This window comes from Prionailurus bengalensis, chromosome B4, assembly GCF_016509475.1.
Source record: "Prionailurus bengalensis isolate Pbe53 chromosome B4, Fcat_Pben_1.1_paternal_pri, whole genome shotgun sequence".
In the NCBI taxonomy this organism is placed as follows: domain Eukaryota; kingdom Metazoa; phylum Chordata; class Mammalia; order Carnivora; family Felidae; genus Prionailurus; species Prionailurus bengalensis.
The window spans coordinates 134,555,027-134,575,908 of NC_057358.1; the positions used below are offsets into that span (position 1 = coordinate 134,555,027).

The window sequence follows — 20,882 nt, forward strand, 5'->3', positions numbered from 1 at the left end:
AAGTCGTTTCTAAGCCAGCGCAAAGGAGCAAGCCTGCCTGCACTCCAGGACAACCAGGCAAGTCCAGACCAGTTTCCCTGGTCGGGCCAGAACTTCAAGAGGCCTTACAAGTACTGATGGAGGTGCCTTCACTTCCAGACACCAGGGGATGCAGGGCTGACCGGTGTTAGTGATGATTTGGCCAGGGATGAAAAGACAGGGCCTGAATTCTGATGCCTAGTTCCCTCCAGCCCTGGTTCCTGTACACAGACAAGAACATCCATCCATCCCTCTCCCAAGGGCATTCGGCTACCTGGACTAGACCTCCCCAAAGGGCCTGGATTATTGTTTTAATGCAGCTCCACAAGGGTCTTAGCTCTGGGGAAGGCACCCAGGATTCTCAGACCGGGCTGGGTCCGTGGTGGCAAAGGTCTGAAGTAAGAAGTCATGGGCTATATCCTGGGACTGCTGTCGTGGTCCCTCATTGCTTACTATCCCCTCTAAGATACAGCCCACCTGCCAACCTAAAGCCATCACCAGCAAGGATACCTTCCAAAAATGTGACAACAGGCAGGGAAGTCTGCATGCACTTGTAGGCACATCATCTTCGAGCCTTACTGTGAAATGGGCCCAGTGATATCTCACAGAGCTACCAGGAAAGCGACATGATAATGGAGCTAAACAAGCCCAAGCGTGAGTAAGAGTAAGCGGTCATTCGCACACTCTCTTTCTTCCCCTGGGCCAGCCCAAGCAGAAACTCACCATCTTCCGCAGTGTTGAGTTTGAGGCTCTTGCCCTTGAAACTCAGCTGTCCCCCGGCCACCTGGGTTTTGGCAAGCGTCTCTGCCAGCTTGGCAATGTCTTCAGAGGCCATGCTGGCTACGTTGTCGGGCTCCCCTGGAAATCTGCAAACTGAGCAGGCCGAAGTTACATTAAAAGAGAGAGCTCTCCTAGGGCCCCTGGTTGGGGAGGGCCGGGTAAGAGACAACCCATTTCAGGGGCTTGATCCTACCTCCCCCTGTGCTCTCGGGACTCCAAAAAGCTAAACTACTGGAAGAAATGGAAACAGCATTAGGGAAGGAACAATCCTAGGAAAGGTGGAGAAAGTGGCAAGAAAGTAGTAAAATCATGTTTTACCCTCTGAAGAGTTACCATTTCACTTTAGCTTCCCTGCCCAACCGCCCCAGCTGGGACATCAAACATAGCCGTGTGAGCTGCCCATTTCCTGGGTCCCAGTGAATGGCAATCGAGTCCCAGACTGACAGTGGCAAAGAGCCTGCCCCCAACACATACCTGCCTGATCATCTTGGTTGCTCTCTGTTTGAGGGTCCCATTTCTCAAACAGGACTAAGATGGCTAAGGGATCCAGTTCATCCATCCCAGGAAATGCCCCACCACCCTGGCTGGCATGTCTCTGGGGCTGGGGAACAGGGGTCAGCCCACCGCACGTCTGATTTCAACCCTGGCCAGGAGACTGGGGAGCCCATGGTAGCCAGACCTCAGGTTCCTAGGAGACCAGAGGTCTCTACATCACAGCAGCCACCATCACAATAGACCAAAGGCAGAGGTGAAGAAAGGAGCTTCCAGCCTGGAGAACTCAGCAGACTGGCAGAAAGACCCACTCCATTTCCCTAAAGAGGAAATGGCATGCAATCAGGGGGAGACCAAGGAAAACTGATGTGGAGGATAGAACTAGGTGCCTACAGAGACTCCTCATCCAGAACATGTCCTTCCCCAATCTATTCATCCTCGAGATACAACTGTGATGGCTCCCATATCCTCTCTTTCCCCCAGGCTTTCTCTGGGCTCAAAAGGTCTGCTTCCCACTTCCTTCTCCTTACCTTAACCCTTATCACCCTGGTTTGCCTTTTTTATTATTTTAAAGTTCACTTATTTCGAGAAAGAGAGAGCATGAGAGCAAGAGCAGGGGAAGGGCAGAATGAGGGAGAGAGGGAGAGAAGGGGAGGGGGGGGGAGAGAGAGAATTCCAAGCAAGTTCCACACTCAGCGCAGAGCCCAACGTGGGGCTTAATCTCATCACCACAAGATCATGACCCAAGCCAATATCAAGAATTGGATGCTTGGAGCACCTGGGTGGCTCAGTCGGTTAAGCATCCAACTTTGGCTCAGGTCATGATCTCATGGTTCCTGAGTTCAGGCCCTGAGTCTGGCTCTGTCTGCACTGTGGAGCCTGCTTGGGATTCTCATTCTCTCTCTCTGTCTCTCTCTCTCTCTCTCTGCCCCTCCCCAATGTGCACATAAGCGCGCTGTCTCTCGCAAATAAATGAACTTAAAAAAAAAAAAAAAAGAACTGGATGCTTAACCTACTGAGCCACCCAGGCGCCCCCCGGTTTGTCTATCTTTATCAATAAGCATGAATTATTCTTCTGGGTAAGAAAGCATCTAATCACTCATTCAACAAACTTTTATTAGTACCACTGTGTTCTGGACGTTGCTCCAGATATCAGGAGCACAACAGTGAATGAAACAAAAATCCTGCCCTCTTAAAACATGTGTTCTAAACAAGATAGTATCTTAAGACAATGACAAGAACAAAAATAAACAGAGAAGGCGGTAAGGTATATTCTGGGGGTTGCAATTTAAAACAGGATGGTTAGAGAAGGTATTATGAGGAAAGAAACCAAGACTTGAAAGACATTAAGGATTGGGCCAGGCAGATATCTGGGGGAAGAGCTTTCTTGCAAAGGGAGTAGCAAATGCAAAGGCTCTTGTTGGGGGTGGGAGTGGGGGGAGGGAAGGGGAGGGGAGGGGAGGGGAGGGGAGGGGAGGGGAGGGGAGATCAGAGGAACTGCTGGAGTGCAGAGAGGGAAGGAAAACAAAATCAAGAAATAAGAAAAGAGAATTAACAACAGGCCCAAATCACAGAGCCCATTTAAAGAATGTAGCTTTTTTTTTTTTTTTTTAAAGAAAAAAACAGGGGCGCCTGGGTGGCGCAGTCGGTTAAGTGTCCGACTTCAGCCAGGTCACGATCTCGCGGTCCGTGAGTTCGAGCCCCGCGTCGGGCTCTGGGCTGATGGCTCGGAGCCTGGAGCCTGTTTCCGATTCTGTGTCTCCCTCTCTCTCTGCCCCTCCCCCGTTCATGCTCTGTCTCTCTCTGTCCCAAAAATAAATAAAAACGTTGAAAAAAAAATTAAAGAAAAAAACATTTTTTTAATGTTTATTTATTTTTGAGAGACAGAGAAAGCGGGAGGGGCAGAGAAAGAGGGAGACACAGAATCCAAAGCAGGCTCCAAGCTCTGAGCTGTCAGCACAGAGCCTGACACGGGGCTCGAACTCGTGCTCCAACCTACCAACTGTGAGATCATGACCTGAGCTGAAGTCCGGCGCTTAACCAACTGAGCCACTCAGGCGCCCCAAGAATGTGGCTTTTAATAGAGCCACTGATAGGTTTCTAGCAGAGAAGGGACAGGCTCTGACAGACGTTTTGACAGCATCACTTATGTGCAACCTACGGCCTGGCATCTAGAAGGTGCTCCAAGAATGAAGACGTGAAACTGAATACAAATTAACCTGAAACCTCACCACCTCTGGCAGTTGTGGGATGGGGCGATTTGAGGCAAGAAAAATGGTGGTGGGGCTCCCGCATAGGTTCCCATCGGAACACAGAACTTCTCAGCTAGAAAAAGGCTTATTCCTCAGTCCAGTCGGTGCACATATACACCGTCCACTCTAAAGACTGCGAAAGCGAAGCACACAGGGGTGGCTTGATGTGTCCAAGGTCTGCGAAGGGCAGGCGACAGAGCAAAGACAAACAGTAGACACACAAACAGCCTCTCTCCCTTCTGGGCGCGAAAGTCTCAGATTTTCTCAGGTGCACGTCTCTCTCGCTCTTGCGAAGCGTCAGCAGTGACTCATGTCGATCCCAGGGGCTGCGGCGCCAGTCCAGGCCCTCCGCGGGCGTGGGACTACTGGGAGGCGGCGGCAAGGGAGCGACGCGCGAGTGCGGGCCGCAAATGACAGGCGGGCGGCGCGGGAGCCCCATCCGGGATCCCTGGAGGACGCGCCCCAGTTGTCACCGACGCCAACAGGAGACGCCGCTGCTGGCAGCTTCGCCAGATGCCCTCTCCAAGCCTCAGTTTCTCCACCTGGGAAAGGGGCCTGCGCCCCCCCCCAACACCGCCTCTCTCAGCCCCTCCGCCTTGGCCGTCGACGCGCAGGGGAGAAGGCCGAGAAGAGACCCAGAAGGCGCTCAGGGGCGCCACACCTTCCACGCCCAGCTGCAGGGCCGCGCCGCCCCCCGCCCCCATCCCAGGCAGGTGACGGGGAAAGGCAAGGGACCCCGACCCTTACCGCGAACAGGAGGCGCCGCCGCGTGGGGCGACCTGAGCGCGCGCGTCCGCCCCGCAGGGGCGGGGGCTGATTTAGGGTCCGGGTCAGGTCAGGTCAGGTCGGGGTCGCCGCCCCCGAGCCCAGCGGTCCCGAGGCCCGGCCCGCTCTTTCGTCTGCTCTCCCGGCAGTTCTCGCCACTCCTGTCTCCGACACCACCTGCTCGCCGCACCACCGCGGATGATGGCGGAGGAGGAGGATTTTGAAAGCCGGCAGTTTCTTTCCTTCGATTTGATTTGTTCAAGGCCCAGGCCGGGTTCCCCTTCCCCCGCTCCAGTGGCCTGGCGGGTATGGTAGTCCAGTCCTTCTGCGCGGAGCGCGACGACCGCCTCAGGAGGGCGCCCGCGAACTACGAGTCCCGTCATGCACCGCGTCCCAGCGCGCCTCCGCTCGGCTCCCTCTGCGCCCTCCCTTTTCGGCTTCTGGCTCTTTCTCCGGGAGGCCACAGGGCGGCGTGTAGCCGCGAGTGCCCAGGGAGACTACAATTCCCGTCGTGCCTTGCGGTCCAGCAGCCTCAGCCCTTCCGGAAAGGATCATGTGCACGTAACTTTATTGACAAAGGCTGGAACTGCCGAAGGCAAGCTGGTAGATCTGTTCTGCAAGAAATAGGTATCCTTTTCCTCAGAGGAAAGCCTCGCCTTTTTTGTCCCGTGAAATCGAGAAGTCATTCGAAACCTTTCACATGAATAACCGCAAATTGTTCGATAATTAAAAAGGGGAAATAATTACCCTATGGTAGAGAAGCTGCGACACCATCTTAACCAAATGGTTCACGTTAACATCAGTAACTGGACAAACTGACATCCGTCGCACACCTGCTGATGTGATGCACCGAGAAGGACACGGCATCACCATCCAGTCATCAGTGCATAAAATTAATCTGATCATGAGAAAGCAGTAGACAAACCCAAACTGAGTTACAGTTGATTCTACAACAGAATAACTGGTCTGTACTCTTGCAAAAATGTCTGTGTCACGAAAGACAGAAACGCTGAGGAACTGTTGCAGATTAAAGGAGACTAAGAAACATGACAACAAAATGCAATCTATGGTCGTGGACTGGATCCCGGGCTGGGGAGGAAGTTACTGCTAAGGGCAAGATGGAGACAATTAGCAACACTTGTAATAGTATTACGATAGATTGTAATAGTATACAATAGATAATAGTATTGTATCAGTGTTACATTTATTGATTCTTATTATTGTGCTGGGTTATGTAAGAGACTGCCCTTGTTCTTGGAAATACATGCTGAAATAATTAGGGGTGTGACATCAGCAACTGACTCGCCAGTGGTTCAAAAAATGTGTATATGCATCATAGAGAGTGCCAATGTGGCCAGACGTTCACAATACGCGAATCTGGGTGAGGGGTATACAGGGAGTTCTTTGAACACTTTTGCCACTTCTCTGTAGGTTTGAATTTTTTAAGTATCAGAACACAAATAGCTTTTTTATCTTTTTGCAAAGAACATCTTATCCATTATATAAATAACGTGTTTGCTATAAATACTTTAGCCAACATAGAACAGGATAAAGAGAAAAGTAAACATTACCCGAGAAACTCTAGCACCCAGAGATAATCACCATCAACATATGCAGCCTTCTGCAAAGTTACCTCTCACAACTTGGCCCACGCACATGCTTTTGCTTTACCTGCAATTGAAAGTTAAATATATTGTGTGCCAGATCCTTTCACACACAGTTCATTTACTCTTTACAACCACAAAGGAAGCGGGCATCATCGCCACCCCTTCCAGCACAGAGATGAGAAAGCGAGCTCCATACCCTGGTTCGGTTCGCACCACTGCTGAGATATGGGTCCTCTTTCCATCCTCCCTCTCCTCCGCATACAAGGCCCATATCAAAGGCCACCTCCTCTGGGAGGCTTGTCTACAGCACTCCGTCCAGAATGAGTCACCTTCCTCTGGGCCCCACAGCAAGCTGCAACCCCCCACAGCAGTTGATCTGAAGCTCTAAGGGCTTTTCCCACACAGTTAATAGTATTATTGGCAGCTTCCTCAACCCGCAAGAGCCTTGGGGCAGGTACTCTACCCATCTTGACAGCATCTTTTCCGGGATTAGGCTATCACAGGTGCTTCATTTTCCTCATTTGAACTGGATTCCCATCAGAGTTCCTGGATATTTGCTTAAAATGAGTCACCATTTGGGGCGCCTGGGTGGCTCAGTCGGTTGAGTGTCCGGCTTCAGCTCCGTGAGTTCGAGCCCCATGTCGGGCTCTGGGCTGACAGCTCAGAGCCTGGAGGCTGCTTCCGATTCTGTGTCTCCCTCTCTCTCTGCCCTTCCCCCGTTCATGCTCTGTCTCTCTCTGTCTCAAAAATAAATAAATGTTAAATAAAATGAAATAAAATAAAATAAAATAAAATAAAATAAAATAAAATAAAATAAAATAAAAAATGAGTCACCATTTGAGAAGGCTGAGATGCTCCCAATTAGGCCTGGTGCTATTCCTGTGCTGATTACAACCAGGGCTGATCAAATCAGTCTGGATTTCCCTTGGGGTGATTTCCCAGCCTCTTTTTTTCCAGTTTTACTTCCTGTGGCCTTCCTTGGCCTTCTGACAAAGACTTCCTAAAGGGAAGAGGAAGGTGGAGGTAGAACATCTTAGGTGATCTTTCCTGCCCTCACCTAGCTGATGGATCATAGGATTCTCTGCCCTCCCATGCTCATGCTCTTGCTCTCTCTCTCTCAAAAATAAACATATACACCTAAAAACGATAACAAAATAAAATGGGAAGACGGGCTTAAAAAGGAGGAGGAGGTTACCTGAGGGTTCACAGTGAGTCAGAGGAGTCCAGAGCCATCATTGTTTCCAAACAGCAAATTTCTCATCTCTCCTCTCTCTCCAACTCTCTCTTTCCCTTTCAAGTTATCACCTGAGAGCTAGTTTGTTTTCCAGGCCCAGCAAATGGCATCATAGCCTTTGACAGATGGATAGAGCCATCTTAGACCACCCCTTTCTTCTTTTCAACAGACAAGAATTGAGAACCAGAGATGTTAAATAACCTGCTCTAATTACACAGTAATTTAGACAAGAGACAGTGGATTCTTTTTTTTTTTTTTTTTTTAATAAACTGTGCCCAACATGGGGCTTGAACTCACGCCCCTGTGATCAAGAGTAGCATGCTCTTGGGCTCAGTCAGTTAAGTGTCTGACTTCAGTTCAGGTCACGATCTCGCTGCTCCGTGAGTTCCAGCCCCGCATCAGACTCTATATTGACAGGTTCAGAGGCTGGAGCCTGCTTCAGATTCTGTCTCTGTCTCTTTGCCCCTCTCCTGCGTTCTCTCTCTCTCTCTCTCTCTCTCTCTCTCTCTCTCCCTCCCTCTCTCTCAAATATAAAATAAAACATTAAAAAATTAAAAAAAAAAAAGTAGCATGCTCTACCAATTGAGACAGCCAGGCACCCCAAGATAAGAGACTGCAGAAGCCAGATTGCTGGGGTCCATTTCAACACACATGCAAAACAAGTCATTTTGTGAGTATGAAGTGGGTATAAGGGGAAGGGGAATGTTTTAGATCTTTCTGTCTCTGTTGTGCAGCTCCCCCCCCCCCTTTTTTTTAAAGAATGTTTTGAAGAGAAAAGCAGGCTGCCTCTGATTAGTTTGGTTTACTTTAACTGAGTGTTTTAAATTCCACTGTGGAGCCTGAAAACAATCTTAATTGCCAATTGTAAATGGAATAAATAACAATATTTATACTGGTTTCCTGAAGAGCTACCAAGGCTGCAGACTTGCCATTTAGTGAGATCAAAAACAAATGGCTGAATTATGCCAGACATGTGAGGAATGTGGAGAGACATTCCCAAGATCTAACCGGGTGCGGGTGCTCCCAAGACCGCTAGAGAAAGATGGTCCCTCAAGGGTCACCTCCCCTGGTGGGAGGGGTTTGCTAGATCATCTGTTAAAGACCACTCAAACCCCATTCTCCCCTGGGTTCAAGCCCAGGGCTCCCCATCAGAATACATGACCTTTTTAAACTTGGATGACTAACCATAATTAAAATAATTCATTCACCCCCACAAATCCTTATTAAGCATCTACTATGTACCAGGCACCATTCCAGCTCTGGGAATCCAATGGTGAATGAGATAGAAAAGGATCGCATCTGTACGGGAGCTTAAATTTGGGTCTAATGTTTACGGAGATTTTCCTGATACCAAATGCTTTCTGTGGATTATTTTCTCTTTTAAGAATTCTTTTGTTCCAAAATGAAAATGTTTTAAATGAACACTGACAGAAAATTTTAAAAATAGTATAAATGCAAGAGAGTCTTCAGAATAAAGTTAAGGGTGGGGGTGCCTAGGTGGCTCGGTGAGGCACGGGACTTTGACCCAAGTCATGATCTCATGGTTCATGAGTTTGAGCCCCGCGTGGCGTGATATCGAGCCCTGCTTCAGGTGAGCCCCTCTTCTCTCTCTCCCTCTGTCTCCCTCTTTGCCCCTTGTGGGATTCTCTCTCCCTCACTCACTTGTGCCCTCTCTCCCTCAAAAAAAAAAAAAAAAAAGTTAAGGGGCACCTGACTGACTTAATTGGTAGAGCCTGAGACTCTAAACCTCAACCTCGGGGTTGGGGTGGAACCCCATGTTGGGGGTAGAGTTTATTAAAAAGAAAAGAAAAGAAAAAATTAAAAATTACCTGTTTTAGGGGTGTCTAGGTGGCTCAGTCGGTTAAGCATCTGCCTTCGACAGGTCATGATCTCACGGTTTATGAGTTCGAGTCCCACATCAGGCTCTCTGCTGTCAGCACAGAGCCCACTTTGGATCCTCTGTCCCCCCAACTCCCCGTCCCTCCCCCACTTGTGCGCTTTCTCTCTCTCTCTCTCCAAAATAAATAAACATTTTTTTAATCTTAAAAATATTGTTACCCGTTCTGTTTTAATGTTTATTTATTTATTTTGAGAGAGAATGCTACAACACAAGCAGGGGAGGGGCAGAGAGAGGAAGAGGGAGGGGGAGAGATAATCCCAAGCATGCTCCATTCTGTCAACACAGGGGCTGGATCTCATGAACTGTGAGATCATGGCCTGAGTCAAAACCAAGAGTGGGATGCTTAATCGACTCAGCCACCAAGGTGCCCGCACCTGTTTTGTTTCGTTTTTAACAAAAATGTTATGTAGATTGTTAGGTGGATGGATGGATGGATGGATGAATAGGTGATAAAGTAACATAGCAAACTGTCAACAATTTAGCATAAACTAGGGCATGTGAGTATTCACTTACAGTCCTTTCAGCAATGTAACCACGTTTTTTATTTTTATTTTTTTTAAGTAGGCTCCATGGCCAGTGCGAAGCCCAATGTGGGGCTTGAACTCACAACCCTGAGATCAACACCCGAACGGAGATGAAGAGTCAGCCACTTAACCGACTGAGCCACCCTGGAGGCCCGTGGCCTTGTTTTATTGCCTGCATTTCATCTCTTGTGTACTAGTCTGGTGGGTAGCCTCTAGGTTCATGGGTCCCTCCCCTTCTCTCTCCCTCTTTTTTTTTTTTAATTTCTTTTTTAACGTTTATTTATTTTTTTGAGACAGAGAGAGACAGAGCATGAACAGGGGAGGGTCAGAGAGAGGGAGACACAAAATCTGAAACCGGCTCCAGGCTCTGAGCTGTCAGCACAGAGCCCGACGCGAGGGTCGAACTCATGGACCTCGAGATCATGACCTGAGCTGAAGTCAGCCGCTTAACCGACTGAGCCACCCAGGCGCCCCTCTCTCCCTCTTTTTAAAAATATTTATTTTTGAGAGAGAGCGAGCGAGCATGTGCGCAAGTGGGGGGTGGGCAGAGAGAGGGGGACAGAGGATCCGAAGTGGGCTTTGCACTAATAGCAGTGAACCAGATATGGGGGTCATGGGGGTCGAACTCAGGAACCACGAGATCATGACCTGAGCCAAAGTCGGATGCGTAACCGACTGAGCCACCCAGGATCCCCCGCTTCTCTCTTTTTAAGTCACTCTCATCTCTGAGAATCTGAATTCTATGATTAGTTCCTAGAAGAACATATTACTTAGTTTTAGTCGCACATTTATCAATGTTTTGCATGCAAGCACTCATTTAATCCTCAGAGTGACCCTATAGGGAAAGTACTCTTATTATCACCAACCTAAGCCTCAAGTTGTACTTCCCTTGCCCCAGGTTAAGGTCCCCTGCTGGAGGGCTGGGATCTGGGACTTTCCTGGAGCTGTGGGGACATGGGGTTTCTCTGTAGTCTAGGACCCAGTGTGGGGCCTGGCAATGAACCTTTGTGTTTGTTGAGTGAAGGAATAAACTTTGCACATGGTTGTGGCAAGGGTTGCCATGCACTCAGACTCTCCCCAGTCCTCTCTGGCTGCCAGGCCATGGCAGGCCTAAGCTTGGTACAGGAGGTGATCACTGGAGAAGGGATAAGTGAAAGACATAACTGTCATTTCCTGAAAGGTGGGAGCATGAGTGTCTGACTCTCCTTCTCTAGCAACCCTCTCCGGTGATTGGTCCTCAGATGCAATAAAGGATGCATCCAGACTTAAGTTGTCTCCATCATGGCGCAGTGGTCAGGCTTTCTAGGGAGACAGGCCAGGGACTAAATTCTGTTTCTGCCTCTTTCTTAGCTGTGTGACCTCAACCAAATCACTTAACTGCTCTGTGTGTTTTTTCACCTCAAGATAGGTAAAAACAGTCCCCATCTGATAGGGTTTTGGGGGGGGAGGGGATAAGAGAATCAACATGTACAAAGTACTTGGCCCACAGTAAGTAAGCGGTGGTCTACTGCTACTTAGGCTTTAATGTGAGGACGCAGAGCATTTGCTGCCCCATAATTTTGGGGCTTCCCAGAAAACAGCCTGCTGGTGCCAGCCTCGAGAGTTTTCTTTCAAAAACACCACCACATAGGGTTGACATGTTGTAAAGGCCATTTACCATCTCAGGCGGCTTAGATAGTTTAGTTGATCTCCAATTGAAAGGGGGAGCTGATGTCCAGCTGAATCCCCTTTAAATGACAGACAGTCTTTTAAGAATGTTATTGTCCTTGGGGCGCCTGGGTGGCGCAGTCGGTTAAGCGTCCGACTTCAGCCAGGTCACGATCTCGCGGTCCGTGAGTTCGAGCCCCGCGACAGGCTCTGGGCTGATGGCTCAGAGCCTGGAGCCTGTTTCTGATTCTGTGTCTCCCTCTCTCTCTGCCCCTCCCCCGTTTGTGCTCTGTCTCTCTCTGTCCCAAAAAAATAAATAAATAAATAAATAAACGTTGAAAAAAAAATTAAAAAAAAAAAAAAGAATGTTATTGTCCTGGCAGATTGGGATGGTGGAATTATATCATTTACCAGCTAGTTCATTTGAGGCAAGATGTGGTGGTCCAACTGGCCTCAGCATTCTCCTCCGTAACATGGGAGTGATAAAAAATAGTGGTGTCTAATCTCATCAACTGTCAAGAGTGTTTCACTGTAAGTTGTAAAGGGGTTATGTTTATTAGGTGTTCTTATCCTAATTTTTAATTTTTTTTAAATTTTATTTATTAAAAATTTTTTTTTTTTATTTTACATTTATTTATTTTTGAGAGACAGAGCACAAGTGGGGGAGGGGCAGAGAGAGAAGGAGACACAGAATCCGAAGCAGGCTCCAGGCTCCGAGCTGTCAGCACAGAGCCCGACGCGGGGCTCAAACTCACGAACGGTGAGATCGTAACCTGAGATCCGACGCTTAAACGACTGAGCCACCCAGGCGCCCCTATTTTTAAATTTTTAAAAAAGTTTATTTATTTGCTTTGAGAGAGAGAGAGAGCAGAAGCTTGAGCAGGAGGAGTAAAGAGAGGGGGAGAGAAAGAATCCCAAGGAGGCTCTGAGTTGTCAGTACAGAGCCCGACGCGGGGCTTGAACCCACGAACCGTGAGATCATGACCTGAGCCAAAGTTGGACGCTTAACTGAGCCAGCCGGGCAACCCTGTTCTTGTCCTTTTTTTACAAATGAGAAAACTGAAGCTGTGAGACTGTCTAGGGTCCCCCAGCTAGCAAGTGGTGGGAGCTGGGACTCTGACCCACCTTGGCCTTCCTAATGCCAACATACCACCCCACCTCCCTAAATTGCCAGGCTATACATGTGGCTGCCTTCAACTTATCATCTTGGGGACACCTAGGTGGCTCAGGTCATGATCTCACGGTTCGTGGGTTCAAGCCCTGTGTCGGGCTCTGTGCTGACAGCTCAGAGCCTGGAGCCTGCTTCAGATTCTGTGTCTGCCTCTCTCTCTTCCCCTCCCACACTCACACTCCGTCTCTCTCTCTCTCTGTCAAAAATAAATAAACGTTAAAAAATTAAAACAAAAGCAAATATGTGGTTTCTGTAAAAAAAAAAAGTTTCTTTTTTTTTTTTTTAAATTTTTTTTTTCAACATTTATTTATTTTTGGGACAGAGAGAGACAGAGCATGAACAGGGCAGGGGCAGAGAGAGAGGGAGACACAGAATTGGAAACAGGCTCCAGGCTCTGAGCCATCAGCCCAGAGCCCGACGCGGGGCTCGAACTCCCGGACCGGGAGATCGTGACCTGGCTGAAGTCAGACGCTTAACCGACTGCGCCACCCAGGCGCCCCAAAAAAAGTTTCATTTTTAAACGAACCCCACTCTGAAGGTCTCTGGACACTGCTTTTCATTTTTTTAAATTACATTTATTTGTTTAATTTACGTCCAAGTGCAACAATGGTTTCAGGAGTATCTCAGCTTTTCATTTTTGAATAAAAAATCCCCATCCTCTTCATGCCAGAAGCTACCTTTTATGGTCTTTAATCTTAGAGTGTCTAGGAGACAGAAAGCACACACAGAAAAAAGAGTCTGAGAAATTTCGGATGGTGCAGGTGCATTCCCCGCCACCCCGCCTTTCAAGGCTTCCTTAAGGCAAATAGTAGAAATCATGTGTAGAACACACAGGCTCTGGAGTCAGAACTGCCACCTTGGACGGGTCACTCTCCCAGCCTTAGTTTCCCATCTGTCAAACGGGCATGCCAAAACCAACCTTCTGGGATCTTTGTGAGAATGAAGTAAATAGACACAGCCCCAGGTTCTTGTCCCACCTAGCACTTACCACAGTGTGTTTAAATGTTTAAAATGTGTTCCACCGCTGTATCCCAGCTTCTAAGATGTGTTTGGGACAAATGTTTGGGGAAAAGATGACATTTATAAAAGTCCACCAGGCTCACAGCTGATCTTCAATAAATTAAATGCACACATACACACGTGTATATACATACACACACATAATATATATATATACATATATATATATACATACACATACATATACATATGTGTAAATATACGTGCATATATATGTGTGCACAAAATTAAGAGGTGGAAAGAAGGAAATCTCTCACAGAGATGTGGGAGTCCTCGGGAATCAATGGAACAGGTAGTAATAGCTGGATGACATTGTATTGGGATCCGAGGCTCTGGGTTCAAATCCAGTCTGGTCCTGACCAGCTCTGAGGCAGTACCAAGGGTGCAAGAAATACAGCCAGTCTCTCTGGTTAATCTCCCTTCACCTATTGGATCTTCTAAGCAGCCTCAAATCCTTTCTGGAAAGATCTCACACATAAAACACCAGCCGATTGAGGGTCTGATTCCTCTCTGAGCCTCCGGTCGTCATCCGTGAAAAGGGCACAAGCAGCTAAGGTTTGGGGGAGCCTGCAGTGAAAGCACCTGGCAACCCGGGGGGCCTTTTACACCCAGGGGGAAGGGCCGTGGCGCGGAGTCTGACCAGCATCAGTCCAGAAATGCAGACTTGCCCAACGAAAAGGCCCTGAAAGGGCAGGCCACGTTTAAAGAAAATAAAGGTGGATTCCAGGCATGAGCTTACCACGGGGCAGGGGGACTTCCCCGCCCCCAGGTGCGCCGCCCGCGCCGCCCACCCCGGGCGCCAGGCGAGGGAAGCCGCGCTCTAGGACCCGAGGAGGAAGAGCTGCGGGGAGACGGTGCCTCCAGCGGGTGCTGCCGCGAGCGGCCGGCCGAAGGGGCTGGAAATGAAAGTAAAGCGCTCCGGAGCCACATGGACGGAGCTGCCGGGGCGGCGGCGCCGGGAGCAGGATGCGGCCGCCCGTAATTAAATAGCATTTACTCTTATTATTACTAATAATAATAACGTAATCATACCTCTAGTCATAGCATACCATTTATCGGGCTCGGCGCAGGCCCGCGGGGAGCGCAGCCCGGCCGAGGTGAGTGCTGCGCGGGGCCCGAGCCCGGAGGGGCAGAGGCCGGGGCCCGACCGCGTCCCGGCGGCCGGCGGCGGGAGGGCTCGGGGGCGCCCGGGGGCCGGGCCGGGCGGAGGCGCGGGGGATCCGGGCCAGGCCGGAGCCGCGCGGGGCCACCTGGAAAGTGCATTTTGCAGAAATAAAGCAAGAGCCGCCAAATCCTCATTTCCTCCTTTTTGGGGCTCCCCCTCCCCTTCCCCGTGCCTTGCCCCAAAGTTTCAAAGTTGTGCGGCCGGGGGCACCTGCCGCTGGGTGATTTGGCTGTCCCTGCAGCTCCCGGAGGGGGGGGTGCTTTGGAATTTTGTGTCGTGGGGGGCTCCCGCCCCGGCGTCCGGAGCTTTGGGGTGCGCGGATGCTTTGCCGGCCCCCGCGAAGGGGGCCGAGGAGGCTGGCAGGGGCGTCTCTGGCAGCGCGCCCCTTCCTTTTGTGTGCGCAGCGCCAAGAGTTGGAGGGACCGCAGCAAGGGCCGTGGACCGCGGCCGCCGACGGGTCGCCTCTGCCGGCTGCCGCGGCCACGCGAGCCCGGGGATCCGGGGCCTGCGGCCCGGCCCGGGGGGAGGGGGTGGCAGGAAAGGGGGGCGCGGTCTGGGTAGGGGGGAATTTCCGGTCGCAGGATTCATCTCTGGGCTCGAAGGAGTGATCCGGCCCGGCCGCCGGGCGGGGAGTGCGCGGGGATTGCGGGGTGGGGGTGGGGGGACGCAGCTCCAGCACCTGGGGGGCGCCCCGCGGGGATGGGCGCCCCGGAGCCGCGGACCCGGGTCTCGGACCCTCCTCCCACTCTCAGAGGGCCTCAGGGACCCCTTCGGGCCTACCCCCCCCCGCCCTTCCCCCTTAAAATCTGTCTGGCTCGGATGTTTATAAGATGTCTGGTTTGGGGGTCTTTCACACAGACAAAGCAGTTTTCCCAGGAAGAAAAAAAAATCGTAGGAACGATTTACTCTGACCCCGATGGCTGGGGTGCCAACAGGGCATCAACGGGGAAGAGAAGGGGCTGGGGGCCGGAAAGGGGGGCTGGGGAGTCTGGGGTAGAAAAGCATATTGGGCCTGGAGTGGGGGACTGGGGGCCCACAGCAGCTTTGTTAGGGATTTCATTTCTCTTAGGTTGCACACACAGACTTTGGTGCCTAGGTACCAGACTTTGAACCCCAACTTCTTACCATTTTCCTCAGCGTCTGCAATTCATCCAGCCCCATGAAAATAGCAGAATGCAGATCCTTGGCTTTTCATACAAACACGATAATTATAGTACATTTAGCAACTGTTTAACCCAAAATTCCGGCAGAATCTTTACGTCTACTACCAAGACTACTACAACCCCTCTCCCCACATACAACCAACCATACCCGCCAAGGTCTTCTTTCCCCATTTTGACATCCCACAGAAATTAGACTGCATACAAGGGATGCATGGCCAAAATGCTATTGGAACAGGTTTGAGGCATGGGGTACCTTAAGCTGGGAAGGAGAAACCTATGTTCAGGAGGGATGAGATCTGAGCATGGGAGAGAGATTTTTGTTGGTCCTTGAGCTGGGATGAGGTTTATGTTCTGTGGATGCCGTGAATTACAGGCTGTTGGCTTTTTGTTTGCGATGGACAGTTAAGAATGTGGGTGTGGGTGGATTATTTGGGGCTAAGAAGCTCTGTGGGATGAGCTAGTCTCTAGGTATAAGAAAGTTAAGGCGTCAGTAGGTTTGGCTTGGAGAATCTGAAAATAAGAATCCCTTAAATAGCACTTTTTGGTTTATAACAAAAGGGCTTTCACATATGCTGGCTCATCTGTCCTCCATAGCAACCACATCAGGTGGGCATTTTTCAATCCTCATTTTCCAGGTGGGAAACCTGAGGCTTATAGAATCGAAGGTCTCTCTGTCACATAGCAGAGCTAGGATTCCCACTTAGTTGTCTGGCTCCAAATCTTCAGTGTTTCCAGAGTCCTGGGCCACCATAACAAGTTAGTTTTCAAATGTCTCCTGTGAGCATGGTGAGGTGCTAAAGGGCAGGCTTGGGGTTGAGTTTGTCACTGAGAGCCTGACCGGAACCCACGATAGGACCAGGAAATGCTCTAATACCAGAGTCAATGCAGTGGGAGTGAACAGGAGAGAGAGCTCTCAGGGTAACCTGGAAAAGTTAGGAGAGGCTTCCTCCAGGAAGTGGATCTTGAGCTTGAAAGAATGGGGAGGCTTGGCTGGGGGACAGAAGAGGAAGGAATTCCTGAGCTCACCATGGTTGCTTCTGTGCTGGGAGGTTGACGTACATTCTCTCTGATTCTTACAGTGGTAAGAGGAGTGAGCATTATTCTTATTTTTTTTTAAGTTTATCTATTTATTTTGAGAGAGAGAGACAGAGACAGAGACAGAGACAGAATCCCAAGCAGGCTCCACACTGTCAGCACAGAACCTGACGGGGGCTCAAACTCACAAACCATGAGATCATGACTCGAACTGAAGAGGGGTGGGCATTGTTATCTCCATTTCACAGATGAAGAAACTGAAGAGCACAGGATTAATGTGGCTGGCTCGATGTCACCCAGTTGGATTTGAACCCAGGCCTTTGTGACTGTTGAGTGTGCTACGTTGGAATGGATGTCACAATTGGACCACCTCCATTTCGAATATGTAGAGACCAGGATAGTGTGACTGGGCAGATGCAGTGGGGATGGGGGCTTAAGCCCAAAGACCGGCAGGCTCTCCAAAAGGCCAGGGAGTTGTACTGAACTACCGTATGTCCCAGGGCCTGGTCCTGTGAAAGTATTTAGGAGATTTCTGGGGCGCTTGGGTAGCTCAGTCGGTTAAGCATCCGACTCTTGGTTTTGGCTCAGGTCATAGTCTTGCGGTTTGTGGGATCAAGCCCCGCATTGGGCTCCACACAGTCAGCATAGAGCCTGCTTGGATTCTCTTTTTCCCTCTCTTCCTCTTCCTGCTTGTACTGTCTCTCTCTCTCTCTCTCTCTCTCTCTCTCTCTCTCTCTCTCTCGCTCTCTCTTTCTAAATAAACCTAAAAAGGAAAGAAAGTACTTAGGAGATTTCTGGAAGCATGCCTCGAGAAGGCAGGATGAATGGTGGTGAAGGAGGTCTGGGCCCTGAGTGTGGAATCTTAGTCCATTTCCCTAATGCCTATGGGTGTCTGGCTTGACACCTTGAAGTAGCTTGTAGATTGGAAAGGACGGAGATATGGTTGATTAACCCGAGCTTCCCAAGAGCAGAACTGGGTCTGATTCACCCCCTGTGCCCCAGGCTCAAGTGGAGGTGCCAGGAGGACGCTTTCGGCCAGTGTGTTGTCATGTTGAATTATACCCCAAGTGTAGAGGAGGAAGGTTTATTTTGCCCCAGGGTGGAGGGTCTTTGTAGAAGTGCCATTCGAACATTTGAGAGACGGGTTCAAGAAAGGCCAGAGAAGGCTTTCTGAGAAGAGGCACCGAGTCGGGCAAAGGCAGTGTAAACAACGGGGCAGGTCACCTGGTGCGGCCACCGTGTGGGTGGCAGGCACGAGATCAAGTTCAAGTCAGGCTCTACCGCTCTGGTCCCTTGGGCTCTCTGGGCCTAAATTTCCCTTTCTGAAAGCAAGCCTTGAGGTTTGATAGTGTGTGTGATGGTAAGCTGTGGGAGACGCCCAGTGCCTGGGGATCGGGGGCAGGAGAGTCGATGAGAGGAACTAGAAGCGGAGGGGTTTTTAAGTTTGTCATCATTTAGCCACTAACCAATCCAGCAATTACTGATAGTCAAGCCCTGTTGTGAGTGTTTTTTCCTAGATCAGCTTACTTAATCTTTGCAACAGCCCTGAAGGTAGGCACTCTGATTGTCCCCATTTTACAGATGAAGAAACTGTCAAGGGAGGTTAAGTGGCAGAACTGGACGACCAGGCAGCCTGGCTTTTGACTTGGCCCAGCGTGGGACGAGGGGTGGCTGGGAGAGGCAGGGCAGGGAGGGGAGAGCGACAGGGCCCCCCCCCCCCCCCCCCCCCGCAGTGGTAACTTCAGGTGGAAGAGGAGGAGGTGTCCTCTGAGGAGGTCCCACTGCAACCCGAAGCCGGAGCCTTGGCCCAGGCTGATGAAGTGACTGCTACGTGTCTGCTCCCAGGAGCCTCCACAGAAGCCAGCTCCTTTCATCACATTTAATGGCCCCTAGAAAACGGGCTCAGTTTCCTCTTCTCTGTCATCACCAGCTCCGGGGCTCCTTTCCCGTCTTATTTATTTCCCTAGGAAGTCTGTTCCCCTGCGAGTACCCTGATGGCTTCTGCAGGTGTACGAGCACTGTGTCTGCATCAGGCTGTGGGGACCACTGCTGCGTTCCAGAACCCAGCTGTAGCCGACTTCAGTTCGGCCGCACATCCCAAGCCCCGAATCCGAGGTTGACAACGCAGGCTTGATGGCAGCATCGGCAGTAGTGACACCAGCCAGCGCGTATTTAAGGCTGCTGTGTGTGGCCTGGCGCTTTGTGGGTCTTCTCTTATTGACTCCGCTTCACAGCTCTTGGAGGCAGGAACACGTATGAGCAGCCCCATCTTGCAGATGAGGAGATTGATGTTCCAGGATCACATGGCTGTGGCAGAGCAGGGAGTCGGCGGGGAGGGGTCAGACAGAGCCAGGCATATGACACCCCTGAGCCCAAGGTCTTTGCTGCTATGCAGGAGAAGTACCTTCAAGTTATTTTATTAGTTAGTAGTCTGTACACCCAACGTGGGGCTTGAACTCATGATCTCAAGATCAAGGGTCGCGTGCTCTGCTGACTGAGCCAGGCAGGCACCCCTCAAGTTATTTTAGTCTCCATGAAGGTCTTTTCTTATCCTTCTGGAAATCCCAATCATCTGTTGTTTGTATTGTGCTTTTGGCCATATTCTCATTAATCCTCTCGATGCCCCTTTACGGTAAGAAGTCCCTCTTTTGCAGAAGAAAGTTGAGGGGTCCAGCCTCCAGCTCTTGCTACCCTGTCCCTGCTATGACTTTGGAAAGGGGACAGGGTGTCACATTCCCTTGGACCGAGAGCCACGTCTTCCTAAGTGCTGGGGCCGGCCAGCGAGCATCCACTGAGCACTTCCTGTGAAGGCTGCAGGGGGAAGTGGAGGCTGTGACCCTTCTGGGGCTAACAGAGGTCCATCTGTGCTCTTGTGCTCTGGCGCATTCCATGTCATGCCCTGTCCCCCTGCAGCCAGAAGAACTTAGGGCAAGGAGTCCAAAGGCCTGAGTTTCACTCCCAGCTGCAGCACATACTAGCTGCATGTTCAGGGGCACAATCATATTATCACTCTTGGCCTCAATTTCTTGTTCTGTGAAATGGCCTCACTGATTCAGTCCTACCTTCCTTGAGTTTGCTGTGAGGCTCAAATGAAGAGGATTTGAAAACTATAAAGGCCACTGGTGTGACAGCGTGGTTGTGGTGGCCATAACCTCCGGAATGTTCCTGAATCTTCTCCACTGCCTACCTCGATCCAGGCCTGGACCACTGCCGTAGGCTGCTAACTGAACTTCCAGCCTCACCTCTTGTCATCTGTCTTCAATGCAGCAGCCTCAGTAAGGGATCTTCTCAAGATTTAAGTGGGACCTTGTCACTCCTCTGCTGAAAACCTCCCAGTAGCTTCCTGACTCAGAACACAGTGCTGGCTCCCCAGTGTGGCTTGCATGCAGCCTTCTAACCAGCCTTACTCTGCCCCTCGAAACTTGCTTCCTGCTTGGCTTGCCCTCACTCCAGCGCTGCAGTCACACTGGCCTTCTGTCTTTTCCTTGAACATTCTGAACTTGTTCCCACCTCAGGGCCATTGTCGTTGCCGTACCTTCTGCCGGTGCACGCTTACCTACCTTCTGTGTTCCCATGGTGGGCTCCATCTTATTTCTCTTAAATGCCACCTCCCCGAAGGGCCATCCCTAAACTCCCAGCACCGCTACCCCCTGCCCCCCATCACTTCCTGCCACATTTCCTATTTCAGCGTGTTTGTCACTCTCTGTAGCTTCACTTGTCTTGTGCATTTAACATTGCCCTGTTTATTTGTCTTCCCACGCCTGGACCACGTGCTCCACGAGGTCAGGGACATTATTAACCCTGTTCCCCCAGCACCTGGCATATAAAGGTGTCCTTTGGCTATTTGTTGGATAAATGAATAATAGTAGCAGGGTGGTCCAGATCAGCCCTTGCCAAAAAAGAGTGGCCTAGATAGATAAACTGCAAAGGAATTGGTGTTGACTGATCAAAAAGCGCTTACAGGGTAATTTTGCAAGTTGCCAGCGCTCTCTGACAGTACAGGTTCAGCAGAAACACAAATTTCTGATCTCCTCTTGGATGTGGGGGTTAGGGGCCCACGATATAAACCTGCAAAGCAGCCTTGCAAGTTGGGTGTCATTAGCTCCCTC

At 50.3% G+C, this 20,882-nt stretch overlaps 2 protein-coding genes across 5 annotated transcripts in view; one reads left to right on the forward strand and one right to left on the reverse strand.

The window, feature by feature from the left end:
• Positions 1-4,566, reverse strand: part of RANGAP1 (Ran GTPase activating protein 1) — a 32,364-nt gene extending 27,798 nt beyond the window's left edge. Inside the window, exons 1-2 of one of the 4 annotated variants that reach the window (XM_043562713.1) lie at positions 4,290-4,566; positions 742-891 (exon numbers count right to left, since the gene is read on the reverse strand). In XM_043562713.1, coding sequence (XP_043418648.1) covers positions 742-853 — 112 coding nt within the window. In that variant the 5' untranslated portion in view covers positions 854-891; positions 4,290-4,566. Of the gene's footprint in view, positions 1-741; positions 892-1,272; positions 1,445-4,289 lie in introns of those variants that run through there. The other 3 variants (XM_043562711.1, XM_043562710.1, XM_043562714.1) reach the window with 3 other exon arrangements.
• A 9,526-nt stretch (positions 4,567-14,092) lies between these two features.
• ZC3H7B (zinc finger CCCH-type containing 7B) overlaps positions 14,093-20,882 on the forward strand; it is a 60,842-nt gene continuing 54,052 nt past the window's right edge. The window contains exon 1 of the mRNA XM_043562715.1: positions 14,093-14,507. The gene's annotated coding sequence lies outside the window, so the exon portion shown is untranslated. The remainder of the gene's footprint in view (positions 14,508-20,882) is intronic.